The sequence below is a fragment of the Apostichopus japonicus genome, chromosome 3, assembly GCF_037975245.1.
Source record: "Apostichopus japonicus isolate 1M-3 chromosome 3, ASM3797524v1, whole genome shotgun sequence".
NCBI lineage: Eukaryota > Metazoa > Echinodermata > Holothuroidea > Aspidochirotida > Stichopodidae > Apostichopus > Apostichopus japonicus.
Window position 1 is genome coordinate 24,276,519 of NC_092563.1, and position 21,291 is coordinate 24,297,809.

A 21,291-nucleotide genomic window follows, 5' to 3' on the forward strand; every position below is an offset into this window, starting at 1 on the left:
ATATATCCACTAACAAACAACCAAACAACGATAAAAACTGTCATCATTTTATTGTAAGGATCCTCCACCCCCCACCCCCCCCCCCCGCCATCAACCATTATTGAATGCACAACCCTCCTGGTAACACAGTTTTCTGACACTTTTTGCAACACAGGTCTGTCAAATGAAAAATTCAAACAATTCATCACAAGTGTTCCATCCATTATTGAAACAAATTCCATTACCAATGCTTGCAAGCAACAGCTAATATCATGCAGTAATTTACCAGTTTGGATATAGTCTGCAAATCTTGTTAATTAATGAATACTGGGTCTATTCTATATCGTAATAAGGTGCGATATGCATAAAAATAGTAACTTGCCCTGGGCCGCTAAAACGGATGGAACAACATTTCACTGAAGCGAGAATGTAATTTTCCGTACATTGCACACATTCTCCAAGTTGAAATAGTAAAAATGCATATCTGCAACACAAAACAACGTGTGTACAACCACTCTTAAAAACGACATACTGTCCTCAGTTCACTCACTTGGTGTGCGTCTTTTCCGTTGGTTTTACTTTCACTCGAGAAATCAACAGCGGAGAAGAGACAGCGCAACAGGTGCCTGTCTGCCTCAGGCCCGTGCTGAGACACCAGCTGTAACAATGATACAAAATATTAGAATAAATCTCTAAAAAGCAGCTTTTTGAACTGATTTTGACATGCAAATAAACTGTACGAATAAAAGTGTCCTGGTGATGAAACATTGATAAGAAGTTTAATTTATTCAGTACTCACTTATGAAACCTCCATATGCCGGAAAAAAAAAAATGGAAGAAATGTTGAAAATGGCAGCTTTGATCCATTCCAATCTTATTTTGAAAAGTGCACAGTGCACTTGCATATTGGACATGCAAATTTATAGCTGACATAGAAGTGCAACAACATTTACACAAGATACTGAAACTGAGTGGGAGCTGACTCTGTTAAGAAAAATACAGTGTAATCCAAACTTATCCTTAACATAAACAACAAAATGGTGATGGACTAAAATTTGGTTGACCAATGAAGCATGAGGGGGGGGGGGAGGAATGCATCTCCCTAGCCTCTTAAATTAGACCGTGCTGTGCACTTCATACAGGTGAGAATAGAAAACATCCATTTTGTCAACTTCACACGTTAAGACAAATCAGGCCATAATTTACAATTACGAACAGGAAATTGCCCACAGCAGTCAATAAAATAATTGCAACATTTGGAATACTCTTCAAACAGTGCCGTGGGATGGGATGGTAGCTTTATGAATATTCCTATAGCCTTTAAAGTTGCAGAGGCCTTAACCATTGTAACCGTCACACACACATCATTTCCTATAAAATTGCATGTGCGTGTGTAAACAAAAAGTTCTTCAAAGATTGTGTCTTGCATACAGACTGACATAATGGATTATGAGGATGCATCATTTGGGGGTGGCAAATGGTATTTAAACTAACAGACCAATATAGCCTACTGCACTGCTGTTGTTGGTAGATTCACTCTTCCAAATTATATCAAGTCCAAAGTAATACCAATGACGGGGCTTTGCGAGTTCTCGTATGCGCAGTCACAGTGGTATTAATACGCCTACAGTGTGTGTCTCTCTAACAGGGGCGGACTGGGTCTTTAAACCGGCCCGGGCATTTTCCACTTAGACCGGCCCATTATTCTTTGATATGCTACTTCATACTGGTCGCTGTCCTGGGGGAGGGATGTAAGGGTAGGGGTGTCCCCCTCCCATTGCGAATTTTTTGAAGTTACGGAATACCTTTATGCAAAATGGTGCTATATTTCTCAAATGTAGGTTGCAATAATCCTTTAAAAATTACCCAATTATAATAAAATTCCAGAAGCATCACTTGATTAAACTGAGGAAAGTTAAAAGCGTAAACAAAAATAGACAAAAATATATGTTTTAGACTGGATTTTATTTAGTTTTTCAAGCATTTCGTGACAACATGCTTGAAAAAAATGGGAAAAAAACCTTAATAACAGCCATAAGCCAATATCATGTTAAATCTTTTGTTACTAACTAACACGTAACAGACTAACTAACATGGTGATTTCATGAGCTGATTCCCACAGATAAAAAATATTTCTACACAGCCTGTCTGTATTCTATTAACTACTCTGAAAATGGGCTGTAATTTTTATCAGGCTCCCGAGCCCACCGGGCATTGCCCAAACGCCCGTGTGGCCAGTCCACAACTGCTCTCTATTATCATTGTTGTAGATTCAAAGTTGCGGTCGATTCAATTAGTAATTATTGTGTGAAGTTACCATAATTTAGGCTATAGATTATTCAGTGATTGTAACTGTGAGGCCAGCATCAAAGTGGAACTACATGGTTGCTGGGTAATCTGCAGTTAAGCCTAACACTGCAGTGGCAACTTTTGAACAGTTTGTATCAAATATTGGCTAACCACAGTTGCTCAAGCTAGTCCATCTTTGAGTCAATGCTGTAAATGGTGAGAACCTATAGACACATAGTTGTAAACTATCATATGTAAGCGATGTATCTTTCTCTTTACAACTTTACCAGACAGTCACAGTAACCTTAATTAGGATTTCCATATGGCAGAACATGACGAGGAAACTGCACTAGCAAAGCTTAGGCTTGGTCGAGGCTAGCCTAACGTGCGGATTGACAGGTGCCCATAGTTGCTTTGGTTAGCGCAATGCAACTTGTAAATCATTCTATTTCTTGAGGTAGGACTTAAGTGCAATACTGTGATCCTGACAATCAAAAAGAAGTACGACAAACCAAGTATGTTCATGGGGTGTGAAGGACATAAATGCTCAAGGAATGTGCTTACCCGTGCGACTTCCCCAACGCTTTGTTTGTAGTTTTTCTTGGTGAGGTTGGCCACTAAGATGGAAATCTGCGACAAGGCCAGAGAAAGGGAATCAAGATTCATTATTTCATTCTTTCACCATTTAAAACTTCAAACGACCAAGAAGGCCAGCACACTTTAGCCGTGCGTTATTGAGTCTCTATTTGTTGGTAAGAATGAGTCCATTCACGATGAAAAAAAGGAATATTTTATGATAATTGCGAGCAGTAGTTTTGCTTTACTCTTCAGCAAAAATGGGAGCTAGAAGAGACCGATAGCTTAGAAAGGGTGGCGGTATAGCAAAATAATATTCATCAGAGATAGTGACGTACCTTCACCAAACCTAATCCACTGTAGATCTACTACTATACGGCTATGGTAATAATAATTGCTGAGTTATGTCAGACATAATTGCTGAATAATGTCCGACATAAATCCGAATTATGTACCATAATAATCTACCAACCAGGTGAGCGCATCTCAATGCTTATTTATGCGGTACATTAATCGTATCTGCACCAACCATTAACAGCTCAAATCAGAGGTGGATGCGTATCTTACCACACAGTAACAAGTTCAGTTATAGACCCAGCAGGTGTTAATCCTCTTGAGTCTTTCCCTAGTCATCCAGCTAGTCTATATAAGCTTATCAGCAAATAAACCATTGCAGTGGTGTTTTTGATAAGTTTTGGGTGGGCATTATAAGACTTCGTCTTACCAAGGAGCCCGAGAAGACAGGTGAATACAGGTGAATACAGATATTTATGTACTGCTTAAATCCGAATTATGTACCGCATAAATCGTACATTTACCACATAAATCTGGATTCAGGAGTCTTCCAAGCTCAGCATAGCGTAATGCCCTTCGAAGATTAACAAACCGGTTCAAAGCATTGCGAACAAACATCGGATTTATTTGGGATTGGGAGTCAACATTTGTCAATAACCTACAAGTATCGTTCGCTTCCCGACGAAAATCATGCAGATGTTGTACTTTGTCCATCATGCGTGCCATTGCGTTGTACTTTGCTTTATACAGCAAAAAAAAAAACTGCGCTCTTTTCACGCTACAGCAAGAGGGAATGAACACTAGCTCAGGGCATGGTAACAGGTAGGCCGCATGGGAAATACTTGCTGAATTATTTCCGACATAATTGCTGAAGTATTTCTGACATAAATCCGAATTATGTACAAATAAATACGAATTATGTGCCACATAAATCGGCCAATCAGGTGAGTGCATCTCGATGCTTATTTATGCGTTACATTAATCGTATTTATGTACCGCATAAATCCGTATTATGTACCGCATTTATACGTTTTCGCTCGGTGGGTTGCAGTTTTTGTGTTGTGGGGTTGCTTGTGTGTTCATGCAGTGTGTTCAATGTGTTGTGGATGTTTGTTTTACCGGTGACAGAATTTATCAAGAGAGAGTAGTCTCGGCACACCAGGCACGTAGGAAACTATTTTGATCACCGTCCTATAAGTAGTACGGTAGGTTTTAGGGGGTGGGTGTCGATATATTGGGCCTAATAATTAATGATCATTAGATGTAATCTGTGCTATATTTTGCAACTGTTGAAGTAAACTTGTGTTCAATCATTTTTTTTTTTGGAATGGGGAGGAGGGGGCGGGGGGAGTTTGTCCGGTATTTACGTTTTAATTAGGGTGGATAAAAAGTTAAGCAACAGACTTTCACAAAATGGAAATTAACCATTTACCCCCCCCCCCCTTTAACCGTCCACCAACAACCTCGACGGCACACGCACCCGACAAAACGAGACAGTGTGACGAGTTGACATAAGTAGCTTATGACAATTTGACCGTGTATCGAGATGACAGTTTGGTCGAGTTGGAATGTGTCGAGTTAACGGTGTGTCGAGTTGAGTGACATTCTTTATTATTCTGTACGTGATTGGTTGATTTATGTCCGACATAATTCGTATTCATGTGGCATATAAATCGGATTTATGTCGGACATAATTCATATTTATGTGGCACATAATTCGGATTTATGTCGAACATAATTCGTATTTATGGGGTAAATATTTCGGAATTATGTCGGACATAATTCAGCAATTATTTCCCATGCGGCCTACCATACACGTAGCTTCGAGACATCATCTACACGTAATTGACGTACTCTCGGCGACTAGATAGTTTCGATACGAGAAATAGATGACGTAACCACTGCAATTGCCTATAGCCGATCGGTAATAGCTATTTATTGACCTTGGAAATGGTTCCCCTAAGGTATCTATTGACAATTCATAATACATATTAACAAATTATCCCTGAAATCAGCGTCTCAGACGTCCCTTGTTGACGCAATATACACGCAATAATGCTCACTTGAGCCTGTTTGGGCTTGAAGGAATAAAAGTGCCAACGGCGACGGGGCATTTACCACTAACACCAGGGGCGTATCCAGGGGGGGCGCAACAGGCGCGCGCCCCCCCTATTGGCCGTCACCAAAAAAAAAAAAAGTTTAGCAAAAGAAAAAAAAAAAAAATTGATGACGACCTTTATGTGAGATGTCGGTGATCGCTCAACCCCCCCCCCCTCCCGTATGCTTTATTTTTTGTTTGCAAAAAAAAGGTTCTGGCGAAGTTCGGCGGCATAATAGTTTTAGAAACATAGATGGTAATTGTGTTTGTATTATCACTATAAACACTAAGTGACATGCCAGCCATACTAAATTGTGCATTTTGTGTCCATATTTACTGGAAATGTTGCTTATTATTAAGGTCGAAAAATGGATCACATATGGCCATGGGCGGCGATCCTAGGTGGAGGGGGATATATCCCCCCATGAAAATGGGTGGAGGGGATGTAATGCACCATATCCCCCCCCCCACCAAATGCCAGGGATAAGAATATTTTCATGCCTACATTTATGCATCTTCGTTAATGTACGGCTCTTTATTAGCTTCATTTCTCGCCTACCATAAACGCAGTGCGATCTTTTCAAATAAAGCGTCTTTATAAAGCAAAAATAGTTGACTGTAGGCTTCATTGGCCCTATAACAACAAAATGTATTATTGCGCCCACGGTATTGATATAGTACATATATGCACCCTCATAGTATTCATATAGGCCCTATAGTAGGCCTACACACGTACATGTTCCCTCGAACAGCTGAGAATCTCATGTAACCAGGGTAATGCTTAATACACGTTTCACCTGGATGCCCTAGCAATCGGTACCTAGGAATGTAACTATGTGTAATTGTGTATTGCATGTGTATAGGCCTGTAATAGCCTGCATGAGGCCATTTTCTTCATCGAATAATATAAAAGAGCTCTCGAACATTCTAACGTTGCGCCTGAAACAAGATTGACAGGGGCAATTTTCCCAAAATAACACCCGAAATTAAAAAAAAAGTATTTTGGATCCTGATTATGAGATATTTCGGACATGACATCCCTATTTTAAAGTTGGGTATATGCCGCTTGGAAACCTCGGGAAGTGCCGTTTCCGGCCATCTAGAGGGTTTGTTAATCCCAAAATTTTCTTGTACGCTTCGCGCCAACTCATGGTGGCGCTACGCTTAGATAGTCAACAAGGTCATATCCCCCCCCCCCCCCCCACTCGGAAGTACGGATCGCCGCCCATGCATATGACACCATTTTGCATTTCAGCCCTTCTTCGAAAGCAAAAATTGTACACCCCTCCCCTTAGACCCATCCCCCAGGACGGCGATCATTCATGCCTGGCGCCCCCCCTATTGGAAAATCCTGGATAAGCCCCTGAACACGTTGCTTCCAGACATTATGTACACGTAATTGTGTTGCTCACGGCAACTAGATAGCTTCGACACGAGGAACAGACGACGTATTCACTGCAATTGCCTATAGAAATATTTTCTACGCGAAAAATAATTTTTAATCTAAGGTATCTATATATTTATAATTCATTATACATATTTACAAATTATCCCCGAAATCAGCGTCTAAGTCTTCCCTTATTGACGCAATCTACACATAATAATGTTCACTTGAGTATGGTTGGCCATACGGAAAATAATTGCTGATTTAATGTCCATACGAATTAAAATTATTACCGTTATCAATTCTATTTAATACCGGCATTAATTCTCAGCCAATCACCATGCAGCTTCATATGCCGGTATTAAATATAATTAATACCGGCATTTAATATAATTAATACCGGCATTCGTCTTCGTCTTCGATACGGTGACACATCCGCAAAAAGGGACAATATCTCACCACACACACGTCAAGAGAATAACTAGTTAAATCTGACCCGAGTACTGACATAAGTGACAGGATTCACAGAACCACTGGAACTACTAATGAGGTCTGAAGGCAGACTATTCCAATCCCTAATTGTATTTGGAAAAAAACTATACTTATAGCAATTGGTACTGGCATACAGTTGGCAGAAATGCATATCATGCATGTTCCGACTCCTACGCAGAGGCTTTCTTAGGCAGTCAATAGGGATCTGAGCCTGACCATAGATGCCCTTAGCAAATAAGATGATTCTACTTTGTCTGCGCCTCTCTGCCAAGGGCACCAGGTTTAGGTCCCGTAACAGAGATGAGACAGAGCCAGGCTCTCTTGAATAATCTGAAGCGATGAATAGAATTAATACCGGCATTACATATAGTTTATACCGGCATTAAATAGAATTAATACCGGCATTATAAAGACCATATTTGTTTAGTTGGCACTGCAACTGAAGCTGCGCTACAGTGTAATATGCAATGTTATTCACAAGTTTCCAGCTATTGTGCCAGGCGTGAAACTTCCCCGTTAATTCATCCAGGGACACTGGTGCGACATTGTACTCGTCTTCATTCAGGAGTCTTCCATGCTTTGTATAGCGTATAATGCACTTCGAAGATTAACAAACCGGTTCAAAGCATTGCGAACTGGTATATAAAACATCGGATTGTGTGGGATTGGGAGTCAACATTTGTCAATCACCTACAAGTATCGTTCGCTTCTCGACGAAAATCACGCAGATATTGTATTGTGTCTGTCATGCGTGCCATTGCGTTGTACTTTGCTTTCTACACATGGGGTAGGAAGCTTCCAAAAAGTGGGGGTGGGAGAAAAACTTTCTCATTCCACAACCACCATTCGTTATGCTATAAAGCGATATACACCGGCCATATCACTTAAATATATATTATGTGTTAGTATGCTTGCCAGTTTGATACACTTGCTATATTAGAAAAAAAGTGGGGGAGGGGGAACATGTCCCCAGTTCCCCCGGCCCCTACCCCTATTTGTATGGAGCAGAAATAACTGCGCTGCTTTCACGCTACAGCAAGAGGGATTAAGACTAGCTCAGAGCATGATAACAGCTTCAAAATTCGCTAATGTGATTGGTCTATTTAATGCCAGCTTTAATTCTATTTCATGCCGGTATTAATTCTATTTAATGCCGGTATTAATTATATTATATACCGTCATATGAAGCTACACGGTGATTGGCTGAGAATTAATGCCGGTATTAAAAAGAATTATCACCGGTAATAATTTTAGTTCATACGGACATTAAATCAGCAATTATTTCCCGTATGGCCTACCATATCCGTAGGCTTCAACATGTCGTTCCGGAGGAGACTTTCGCTAATACACATGCAACATGGTGTACTCTTTATACATAGAGCGGTGCTATTGGAAGTGTTCCGTCGTATTTCGAATGACCGGGCGCCGTTTACGAAACTTAACTGTCGCCTAGTTCGATTTTTGACTATGCCCTCACTCAATACGAATTAATTGTGTGAAACGGTCTTAGTTTGTCACTGACTTTACGAGCTGTGTCTGGATCGGCTGATCTCAAATTATGTAGTCTTTTCCAACAATTTCAGCATAGCTAGGCCCAGTTACAAGAAACATTCGTCTTTCGTCACGTTTATGATTATGGGACAACTCGAACAAACCTGGCTAGGCATATTGGCATTTATATGTAGTCTAGTTCACCAATGGTGGGGTATAAAGACTTAAAGTTGGGTTAACACAACAACGCGAAGAATACCAGTCAGAATACCAATACATTTCAGATGGCAAAACATCTCCTCAATTATTTCTTAAGGCATTTTCCCACTGGCTATCAGTCATAATTCGCAAAATATACAACAATTTAAGGAGTTTTGAGACAAGTTTGTTGTTGTTGCTGCTGGGATTTTTTGGAAGATAGATGCTCTTATACAACCTCAGATTTTCATTGCGTAAAAGATCGCTTTGACTTAGGCAGTGTAATGGAGTAATAGCGATATTTTATTTGCGCACTAATCTGCATCTAAAGACAAGATAAAATAATTGGGAAAATGTACGAAGTCGTGCTAATCGAGTAGCGGTTCAAAGTAACAGTGAGGTACTGCATAGGCTTAGGACTCGCGCACACCTATAGTTACTGTATAGTATATGCCTAGTATTAAAGGAACCACAATGTGAAAGAAGTCAAGCTATCTTCGTTGCTGTTTTTGCAGATGTTTTATTTTTAATTGTTTGAGACATTACAGTAGGCCTAACTGCTTATTTATGATTATGCGACATGTTTTACTTTGTTCAACACTGTGGTGGAATCAAGTTTAAATTTCATACTGCACAGAAACATAATTTTCCAATCTGCAATTACGTAGCACCATGTATCCGAGCCTTTAGTGCCTAACCTTTGTTCATAGAAAGTATCGATATTGCAGATCTGTACTATGGAGACTTGAACAAAAATCATAGGCCTATTGGCAAGTGAAATTTTTGCGAGAAGATTTTTAGTCACGGTCGCCAAATAGCGAGTACTTTTAAAAATATTTGTCAAGGCCTGAAAACCTTGAAAACATTAAGTCTCATGGTAGAAATCATGGATACTTTTCATACCTGGGTACATGGATTTGCCATATTGAGTGCGAGAACCCTGTTGCTTGTGAGGTCAAATCTCATATGAGGTTACCATCTGAAAATCCTTTTAAATGATATCTACTGATGGGAAACGTTGATACTTCTCACAGTTGGTGTGTGGATGATCACATTGAGTACAAGACCCCTATTGGTTTTGGTGGAGGTGTGAATTGCCACGTACAGTGGACTGACATGTGTTTATCATGCCATTGTGTAATTGTATCAAAATGGTGGTGTTATTGCCTAGCTAGCTCTGGTTACATAACAAGCAGAAGTGTAGTGCAATGAAGTCATCGAAACCTCAATGCATTCTGGTCTACAATGTTGTTTTTCACGCGAATACACTTTCTCATACATTAAAGCATTCGCATGAAGTCGATTAACTTTCGTAATTACTCACGACTTTGGAATGCCATTATTAACAATTATAGGTGGGTACGTGTTTGATCTGCAAAAGTTATTTTTGTAACAGACTACTTTGAACTATACACAAAAGATTAGGCCTAAACCACAAAGAATAGCATATATTGAATTCATAAAATTAATAATATTTCTTATAGTATTATAGACAATGTCTATTGTTATTTTGCTAGGTCAATAGATGTCTGCGTGTGTGTTGCCTGGCAAAGCGCAATAGTCTGTTTCATACTATAGATAAACGGATCACTGCACAACTTGTAGACCGCCCTAAATGCGACAAAAAATCATATTATTTGTACTGTTATATAAATTTCGGTAAAGCTATAGAAAAAGCAGAACCGACGTAGTAAATTAGGCACGTACATGATTGTAACAGTACAGTATAGTACATAATATTTTAACATGTTATACTCTACTTTGCAAATAAAAACAGAAAAACATTGAATTGAAGTAAATACCATTAATGTTATCGCTATTCTCCGTTAATTTAAATTCAACGCCACTGTTTTGGAGAAAACTGTAATTTTTTTGGGAGGGAACTGGAGAGGAACAATTTATGCAACAGCTGGTCTACGATGGACCATTCGTTAACGCTTTGTTTTCTGTTCTTTGTTTGGATATCACATGTTACAGCACAAGGTAGGTCTCATCTATATTCTATTGACTTAGTCGTGAATGTATTGTAGATCCTCCTGTTAGCAGGAAGGCTCGTGAAGAAGCCAGTCATTTGCTTATCAAAGCCGCAATCTGACCGAAGTCGGTCTTTAAGATTCATATTTAACGTCCATGATTATGAATTGTCAACAACTCTGTAACTGGACGACTTACATAGTAATCTTGGAGTGACTAGAACTGGGGACCTTATGATTGGAAGGCACCGGTGTTAACAACTGAGCTAACACTCCATAGTATGCTCATAGTCTAACACATGTCTAACTCCTATAGTCTAACACATGGTCTAGCTCGGCACCATTTTCGGATTCTTCTTGCTCGGGTGATGATTCATGTCTGTCAGCACCCCTTCCCCCTCTCCCACGCCCAAACATTCAACTTCTTCGGCCCACCATCGTATTCCCAAAGTCCTACTCAGTAATCACAGTTTCTAAGTCGTAGACATTTTACCCGTGTTTGGATCGCATTTCACCATTCCCCAACGCCCCCCCCCTTACCGCCCAATATTATTATATAAACGCCAAGTGGTACATTATTTTATAGACGTATGGTTGCCACCCAGGAATGGCGAGTTACTTGTATAAGCCTCACATTTATATGCGATAAAAGTGATGAAAGTCAAGCTTGTAGCTTACACATCATTACCCCAAAGTTTAGCCTGCTGAAAACTACTAGATATTTTCAAAATCTAATTTGCTAGTGACTCTGCATCTCCAAGTTTCTTCCAGATATTGAGGAATGTTAAATAGCCTATAATTAAAATGAGACAATTATATGCTTCAGTAAAGAAAACTACATGAGGTCTGGCTTGATGACATTGGGGCAACTATTTGACTATATCTAGCATATTTTGGGCCAATACTGACGAACTGATTTCCCTGGAACGGTTAAATAATATATGGCCTATATCAGCGGTTGGGACTCTGACGATGTGAACAGACTATATATACCGTAGATATTGGTTTTGAGCTCAGGGCAGGGGCGTAGCGAAGGGGTTTTTGTTGGGGGGGGGGGGTGTGGAGAATTTGATTTGCCGACGGATCTGGAAGTGGTGACTGAAATGGGGGAGGGGTCTAATTTTTAGTTTTGAAACGTCCTTAGATGCAATCTGATGTATATTTTAAGTCAAATTTGATTTGCCGACGGATCTGGAAGTGGTGACTGAAATGGGGAAGGGGTCTAAGGGTAGGGGGGTATACCCCTCCCCTTTGGAAAAATTAGTTTGAACGTCCTTAGATGCAATCTGGTGCATATTTTAAGTCAAATTTGGCACGGAAGAAGCTCCCGTTCTCCTTTTTCTATTCAGCTTTCCTTCTTTCTTCCCCTTCCGCTCTCTTCACCTTTTCTCCTTTTGCCGACAGACCCAAAATTTGCCGACAGCGACCAAATTATTGGGGGGGGGGGGGTGTGACACCACCCACACCCCCCCGCTCGCTACGCCCCTGGCTCAGGGGAAAGGCCTATAGAGCTACATCAGGTTGAGGAGGCGTGGGGAATGTTCCATGAAATAAATAGCTATAATATATGGATCGTGAGTCGGTTACTAAGAAACGGATACTAGGTTTATAGGCACCATACCCGAAAAGATGTATGAAAATTCCCGTACCGTACGTTCACGAAGGTTGCTGATCACACAGCCGCTGCGCGTCGTAAAAGGCAGCGATCGGGCAGTGTTGAGGGGTGGAATTCGAGGAGGTAGTGGGACATGTGCATGGGCGGCGATCCTGGGGGGGGGGAGGGGGGATATATCCCCCATGAAAATGGGTGGAGGGGATGTAATACACCATATACCACCCACCAAATGCCAGGGATAAGAATTTTTTCATGCCTACATTTATGCATCATCGTGAATGTACGGCTCTTTTTTAGCTTCATTTCTCGCCTACCATAAACGCAGTGCGATCTTTTCAATTAAACCGTCTTTATAAAGCAAGAACAGTTGACTGTATGCTTCATTGGCCCTACAAAATGTATTATTGCGCCCACGGTATTGATATACCCGTAAAGTTACCTCAACACTTTCCGACAAAATGGGATCCTCCGTGCATTCGTCACCACAACTTCCCGGAGTACTTTTAATGCAAGTGTAAGTGCCCCTTTAAAGGATATTTTCTTGTAGTTGTGTTACTGAGAAACCGACGTTCAAGCCCACATCTTGTCGATTACTGTTACAGGTGTTTCGATCGAAGGATGTCCAATACTCCCAGTCCGTTTGGGCGTCCCAAATCAAGACGATTCAATCATTGGTACATGGACGGAACCAACTGCAAATGCGGAACGAATATTTCGAAGTCATATTCCCGGACAAGCTATGTTACCAGTTGGTTTTCATGACATTATTTATGAATTTCAAAACACGGCCACCGGAGAAGAAGGAAGCTGTACCTTTTTATTTATAGTGTTCTGTAAGTGTTTCTTCAAGTTCTTCTTCTAACAGGCTGACAGTATCATACAGAATACAGGTATCACCTTTCAGCCTACCGTAAGGTCAGGAGGCAAGGGGGGTGGGTGGGTTGGGATGGGGGGGGGTGAGTATAGACAAGGGTTGTTTATTGTAGACGGAGAACCTAATTAATACTTATTTAAATTGAATTTAAAACTATCAGGGTTCGAACGACGTCTGGCGGGCGATTATATTTTTATCGTGAAGAAAAATGCATCGATATAATGAATAATTAGCAGCAAAATAAATAAACCTACATGTCAGAAAGAATAGATCAGTAGGCCTACTATGAAATTTCTCTGGAGTGTATCTCAAACTCCAGTGGGGTACAGGGGGGGGGGACCCACCGGATGCTACAATCATTCAAATATTCTTAACCTTTTGTAACGAATTAAAAGTACAAACTTGTGTGCAGGGACGTAGCTAAGGCCTGATGATTGGGGGGAGGGGGAGGGGAGTAGTGGCTGAAATCCCATCTGGATGGGTTTTGGAGCCAGAAAATTCCGACTGCTGCCTTGTCCCCCCCCCCCTACCGCACAGTGTCAGTCAGACACCCAATCTTTCGCGACTGCACTTATGTTACGAACTTTCTTCGATACATTTGTACCTTATGGGGCAAAGTTTTGCTTATGTTATTTGAACAATTGAAGGTCCTTAGATGCGATCTGGTGCAATGTTTTGCCATTATCATATGATATCATATTATCAGCAGATTTTGTTTCCTGTTTGAATTCTTTTACATAATATATCAGAAAGACAAACATAGTGCTCTTTTACAATTTTTCCAGAAGGATGGTTCTTGTTTATTGTCCAATGTCTGGACTTTAATACATTGACGAACTTAACTGATGGACAATATAAACTTTCATATTTTGTAAGACAGCCAGGTGTGCAGTGGCCTAAAAAAATATCGTTATCGCCGTGTATTGGCAGTGTAATAATTATTTATAGGAAGTGCGTATCACGTACGATTGCTAGCTTAGCTTCAAAACATGCTGTTCGTGCAACAACTTAGGAAGAATCATAGAAAGGATGAGAACGAACGTTGTCGACGTCGTTGTGCATACGGTTCGTGACATTCCATAGAGTGCGGTTAGGTAGGCAATATGTATTTTATTACGCAGTGGCCAACTGTAGGTTTGAAATAGACTATAGGCTAAATTTAGCTAATTGCATCTGCCAAACTTAGTAAGTAGTTGAATCAGTAGGCCTGAATGTTATTACGATTATAATCGAGTTAACGCAGCTGACGAGTATTCAAGATCAAAAGAGCACTGACAAAATACCATGCTAAAAAAAAAATATATATTTTTAAACATTTTTTTCGACACTGAAAGTGGGGAGCAGTCGCTCCCCTGCTCCCTGGCTACGTACCTGGTATAGCCTGAACTTACTTGAAGCAAGCGAACAGGGTCAACCCACCCAAAAGCAAAATTAATACATAAATTATTATATCCGAATTGAAGCTGGCGATCGAACGTTGTATTTTTTTTTAGAGTATTGTATTCAAAATCAAACGAAGTTTTGTATGGTGGAGTATAAGGATCGCGAGATACAATTTCTCGATGTGACGAGGAAAACGTGGTAAATATGACTGATTAAAGGTCAATTTTGATCGAAAATTTTATGTCACTCACTAATAAAAAACATGTGAATATTAGAGTGCGACAGTCAGAAAAATTAGAGTGCGACAGTCTGAAATTCCGAATTGAAGCTGGCGACAGTCGGAAATTCCGACAGTCGGAAATTCCGACTGTCGCACTCAAATTTGTCAACTATCGTCATGTTTACCAAGATTGGGGGGGGGGTGAGACACCCCACCCCCCTCTAGCGACGTCCCCGATTGTGTGGAGACATATGTGATATCACTACAGTACGGTGGTCCAATTCTCGCCCGGCTGAATGCCAAATCGCCAGACTGACCCAATTTTACCCAAGTTCCCCAACTGACGGTGGAAATTAGTGGGAATGCACCACGCCCCCCATCTTTTGTGAACGCCAACGCGTACGTCCCCCTATATGTACGCCATGAATGATTGATTCTTTATTTACTTAGAAAAACAATAAAGAAAACGGCTTCACACCACATAAACTATTGCAATTGTTACTAATGCTGTGCTTCCCGGCACACGCACGCATCGTGTGTGTGACAAGCTGGTCATTGGTAATTTTATTTGAAGCTGGTCATAACGCTTTCTGTGTAGGCTAGAATGCAGAGAAAGGAGAGTTAGATATTTCAAGTATCACTGTCAGCAGCACTAGAGCATACTACACAGCAAGTGATTTCAACGTTGTCACAGAATAACATGCATACACCAGGAAGGTGTAAAAGCCATGGAGGTTTGTCGCACACCAACGTGCAAAAGAACCACAGAGCTAGTGGTCTTTGCTACTGTGTAAGTAAGCCAAACGGCTAGCTAGCGTTAGGACCAAGTTATGTCTTGGCCTAGGCCTACGATGTGACTCGAGGTAGCCTGCATGACTTTATAATAGGCTTGGTGTAGGCTAGGCAATAAAGGCCCAAAGTTTTTTTTTCAAATATTTATTTTGTATTTGAGTTTCATTAACTATTTCACCTCTTTGTCATATGCTTTATTTTATTATATATATATACTATCATAGGGTTCGGAGATGACCAGCCACCTCAAATACAAAACTGTCCTGGTGAAATAGTCAGAACTCTTTCAGCTGGTGCATCTACAGTGACTGTGTCATGGAATGTTCCTACAGCTATTGACAATGCTGGACCTTTTATGAGTACCTCTAGTCATGTACCACCTTTTGATTTTCCTGTGGGTGTTCATACTGTCACCTATACATTTGAAGACACAAGAGGCCTCACATCAATCTGTGAATTTAATGTAATGGTAACAGGTGAGACACTTCTTCAGATATTTTTCAGCGTAACGTTTGCATTTCAAGCATACATGCATGTACATGGGAGAGTCATACTCATAGTTCCAAAGTGAAAGGATTTGTATGTTGCTTTTATCACCCTTGTTTAATTGAAACTTTGGAGTGCTCATTTTACTAAAATTGTGTCCTTTACCGCCCAGAAATACTTCATTCACAGAAAATATGAAGGAAGCAGGCAGGTGGGTGTACTGTATCTAAGGGGAGGAGGGGGGTTGCTTAAGATTGCAAATATTTGACAGAGGTGGTCAGATGAAACAATATATTGCTACCCTTTAGAATGTATCTTGTCTTTTGTAAGTTTCAGATCAAACAGTCTCTTATGTCAGAGCACTCCTTATTTGATGTTCCATATTTTGTACTTATGTTCTTCTCTCCTCCCATGGTTGTCTGCTCTTTGCAAACACAAATTCTTCCATCTACTTTCCATAGGAATTGATATGGAACTCCCTGTCATTAACTGTCCTGAAAACCAGTTAGAGAATGCAGTGGCTGGAGCAGCAACTTGGTTTGTCTCCTGGCCTGCTGTGACTGCAACAGATGATTCACTGCAAACACCACAATTGATCAGTTCCAGTCCATCATCTCTTCAAGGCCTCACTGGGGGAACCTTCCCTGTTGGAAGAGTCACGACCGTCCGTTATGATTACGCAGATGGCTCAGGGAATGTAGCTTCTTGCATGTTTGATGTCACCGTAAATGGTAAGTCCTTCAGCATGGGCGGGATTACGGGGGGGCAAGAGGGGGCATTTGCCCCCCCCACTTTTTCCCAAACCTTAGTTCACTTTTTTCTGTCGTTTTTGCAGACAAATGTGCACAACCCTAATCGAAATTGTTCCCTCTCAAATAGGCCTATATGTTTTGAATCTAGTCGAATTTGTGTTTAACATCGTAACATGTAGCATGAATAACTGGAGCTGGAGCTAGCACATGGTTCGCAGCACAGGTTACGAATCCTGGAGCTAACACACAAGCGATTCAATTCTGCATGTGATGAATCCACGGCATGTGCTACAGTGCTAGCTTCAGGAACTGATTTTCAACGTTGCTGCTCTACTGAATGCGTTGAATATCTAAATCCAGAGAAACGATTTACAAAAGCCAGAATTGCATATTGGGTATATCAATAATTAAATTCAATGCACTGACACATGACACACCCCCACCCCACCCCCAGTGGTCTATCCCTTCATTAACAGTAAGCAACATTCAAGTATTTATTATGAATTTCTATGTTGCCTGGTAATCTGGCAATAGTTCAAACATAATGCTGGTACTGCCAGGTAATAATTTCCTTTTCAAATCTCAGCCAGTACTATGAAATGACCCGTAAATATATTGCTCCATGTTGCACCTATAGTCGCATTGTAAAATCCAAAAAGTCACCCCGCCTCGACTTCAGTGGCGACGGAACCGGTGGACTTGAGGGGCTTATCCCCCATGAAAAAGTGTGGGGGGGGGTAAAGGTATGTCAGCCCCCAATATTTGCCAAGTTCTCCAAGAAGTGGGGACCGCGGGGAGAATTTCGAAGTGGGTGCTGAACATATTCTTGATCGGTCCAATGCACAATATACAAATAATGTTAGGGGGAAAGAACTGTCTAGATGCGATTTATTGTTACCGGAGGTGCCATTTTTGCTGATCTAGGATTTCCTTTTTGCTTAAATTTCGACGCGCCGCGCCAACTGATGGTGGTGCACCGTCTTAATAGTGACGTATAAGCTTCAGTTGTACATCACCATATAAGTTCTTCTATCCGTCCTCCCTAACTTTAAACACATTCATTAATTGTTTAGATTTAAAGCCTATATGGGTGTTAATTTTACCGATCTAAGGGTACCTTTCATCGAAAATTTCGACGCTCCTTGCCAACCGATGATGGCGCTCCGCTTAGATAGTGACGTATAACAAAAGTTGCACATCACCATCTGACCATATGTTCTACTACCAATCCTCTTCAATTTTTTAAACGATAATTAACTATCTAGATACAATTGCAGACATGAGATCCATATTTCAAGGATGGGTACATGCAGCTTAGAGCACTCGGGAAGTGCCGTTTCCGGCCATCTGGAGGGTTAGTAAAGCCAAAAAATTTCTTGTACGCTCCGCGCCAACCGATGGTGGCGCTCCGCTTAGATAGTCTTGCTGGCAGGTTTGCCCCCCCACTTTCACAACTCAAATCCCGCCCCTGTCCTTCAGTTTATATTAGGCGGAGTGTAGGCGGAGTGTATAGCCTAGTGGTTAACGCCGGCGTCTCCCAGTCATGAGATCCCTGGTTCGATTCCCCGCCGACAGCAATGTGTGTCGTCTGGCAAGGGTGTTGTTCAATAACAACTTCCCGACATGGACGTTAAATGGATGTGTGCCGAGAGATTGGCTTCGGTCAGCTTGCGAGTCTACAAGCCTCCATGGCTTCTTTCGCGAGTTCCTGCTTGCGGGAAGATCACATATACATACATACATACATACATACATACATACATACATACATACACACATACACGCATACATACACACATACATACACACACACACACACACACACACACACACACATACATACATACATACATACATACATACATACATACACGCATACATACACGCATACATACACGCATACGTACATGCATACGTACATACATACATACATACACGCATACATACATACATACATACATACATACACACATACACACATACACGCATACACGCACACATACATACATACATACATACACACATACATACATACATACATACATACATACATATTAGAGCAGAGCATTTTGTTTTTTCATGCTATAAATATACCAAATATACTGATTTAATAGAAATTTTTCCCCATTATCAACCATAAATGCTTTTTACTAGTATTAATGATTCAATGTGTGATGTGTCACTGAGTTGATGAGTAGAGTCACTTGTAAGGGTATAATGTTTTGAGGGTTGTTTCACAGGCTACGTAAGGCGGTGGTCAGGAAATAGACAATGGCTTGGTGGTAGAGTTTCTAATTTATTATAAGATTAAACGAAAACCCTGCAAGAGGAATAATAGAATGATGAAAATGTTAGCATGTTCTCAACATGTTAGAGTGTGCACATAACACCATAAGCCCTCACACATGAATATTTTGATATTATAACATATATACGGACACAGTGTTACATTCATACAGTATATTAACTTAATATTCCCTCACTACTGTATGTGCGAGAATTCCATCAGAGTCCAATTAATATAATATTAAGCAACTCTTTTTTAATTAATTGGATTCTAAAATAAATGTAATGACAATAACTTACGGGACCATTGTTTACGCAACTCCCAGTTATTCAATGGCAGCAAAACATGTGGGAACACAAAGTTACCCTGAGCTGTAACACACCTTCTGGAATATGAAGATATCCTGTAGACACACGGGGGAACACACAGTAACCCGACTTCCAATACATAAAAATAGTAACGTTTGACCTATAATCGGTTAGCTAATCTGCATCGGGCCAATTATCAATTCCAATGCAAAAATTATACAGCTCTAGTTGGATTGTGATAGGAGACAAGCAGATTGTGATTTGGGAGACGTTGTTTGACGGTGAGGGCAGTAGTCCAGAATAGACAGGGACACCATAGGTGGACAGATCAGCAAAAAGTAACACTCTCACTTTAGACACGGCAGACGTAAGAGCGTGTCAGTTGGGAGGAGACGGGTCAATTTTGTCCTCATAAATAGTAACTACCCAGACCAGGTTAGTTTTGAGGTATCTCGTAATTCCCAGCGAACACAAAAACGTTTTTAAAACGTTATAAAAATGTTTCGTCTTTTGTTTTGATAACAATATTTGTGGTGTAATAAATATGTCACGAAAACAATTTCAGGCTATTATTTTAAAACATATTTTCGTTAAAACATTAATATAACGTTTTCAAAATGTGAGAAAAATATTACATCCCATGAAAACGTTATGGCCAAGTTTTCATAACACCACATTTAAGGTTATGAAAACATATTTTAGAGGCTCTTTTAAAAACGTTATGATAATGTTTTGTGTTTGCTGGGTTAGACTTTAAGGTTTATACAATTAATTGTGAATTCTTCATGCCTTTGGTGAGGAGTAATTACACACAATAACAACCCAGCTTTACAGTACAGTCTTGAAGTGATGCAGGCCTGGGGGGGGGGGGGGGGTTCTCATGTACATACTATAGTAGGAGACATTTTCATTAATGTCAATATATCTAGCTGTAGTTTGATGAACAAGCATCGATGATTCAGTTCAGATATGATATCACTGCAAACGTCTCCTTTAGTACAAAACATCTTCAAATCTTCCCTTTCCGCAATAAGAAAACTCGCGGCGCACTAAACAGTGTATGATTTTGCTTCACGAAATGAATCAATTTTGATCTGCTCAAGGGATCGACAATTTGCAGATCATTTCAAGCAATTGCAACATTAATGGTTCTTGTTTACTTTCTTCATAGCTTTTGTGGACATGGATCCCCCAATGATCAGGTGCTCTGACAGCGATGTACGAAGAGTGGCTTCTGGCAGTGATGCTGTGGTAGTCTGGACAGTTCCAACAATTGAATTTGATGCGAGCCTACCTGTTCAAATAGTTTCAAACTTTGAAAGTGGTGAAACTTTCCCAATTGGCACAGAACTGGTCGAATATACCTTCACCGACGCTGTTGGCAATGTCGCAGTTTGTTCATTTAATGTTATAGTTGAAGGTAAGTCTATTTCATCTTGGTAAGGTAGTCAGATGTAAAAAAATCTGTCAGTGCTGTCAATGGGGTACCTTTGATAATTAAGAAAAACAACATATTTTACATGTTGATATCGAAATCGCATCAAATAGCTCGATAACATTACTTCTTTACAAATTTGACTTTGTGCAGTATCCAATGAAAATGTAGGGAAAATTTGATCATCCCCATTTGACCAATCAACAACCAGTTTATATCCTGTTGCATTGATGCAATATTTAAGCTTCCATGATAACCTACGTATGTTACAACTACAGATATGTTGTATTGAGGCTGCATTTCATCGTCAGAACACAGACTTCATTATATAACATACAGTTCTAGTGTTGGTTTTTAATAAGAAG

At 40.4% G+C, this 21,291-nt stretch overlaps 2 protein-coding genes across 8 annotated transcripts in view; one reads left to right on the plus strand and one right to left on the minus strand.

Moving 5' to 3' along the window:
* LOC139965568 (CCR4-NOT transcription complex subunit 1-like) overlaps positions 1–3,122 on the minus strand; it is a 40,302-nt gene extending 37,180 nt beyond the window's left edge. For both annotated transcript variants that reach the window (XM_071968069.1, XM_071968068.1), the window contains exons 1-2: positions 2,833–3,122; positions 530–637 (exon numbers count right to left, since the gene is read on the minus strand). In XM_071968069.1, coding sequence (XP_071824170.1) covers positions 530–637; positions 2,833–2,934 — 210 coding nt within the window. In that variant the 5' untranslated portion in view covers positions 2,935–3,122. The remainder of the gene's footprint in view (positions 1–529; positions 638–2,832) is intronic.
* A 7,318-nt stretch (positions 3,123–10,440) lies between these two features.
* LOC139965570 (uncharacterized) overlaps positions 10,441–21,291 on the plus strand; it is a 55,889-nt gene continuing 45,038 nt past the window's right edge. For 3 of the 6 annotated variants that reach the window (XM_071968075.1, XM_071968078.1, XM_071968077.1), the window contains exons 1-5: positions 10,442–10,784; positions 12,992–13,222; positions 15,883–16,134; positions 16,606–16,875; positions 20,663–20,911. In XM_071968075.1, coding sequence (XP_071824176.1) covers positions 10,721–10,784; positions 12,992–13,222; positions 15,883–16,134; positions 16,606–16,875; positions 20,663–20,911 — 1,066 coding nt within the window. In that variant the 5' untranslated portion in view covers positions 10,442–10,720. Of the gene's footprint in view, positions 10,785–12,991; positions 13,223–15,437; positions 15,657–15,882; positions 16,135–16,605; positions 16,876–20,662; positions 20,912–21,291 lie in introns of those variants that run through there. The other 3 variants (XM_071968076.1, XM_071968080.1, XM_071968079.1) reach the window with 3 other exon arrangements.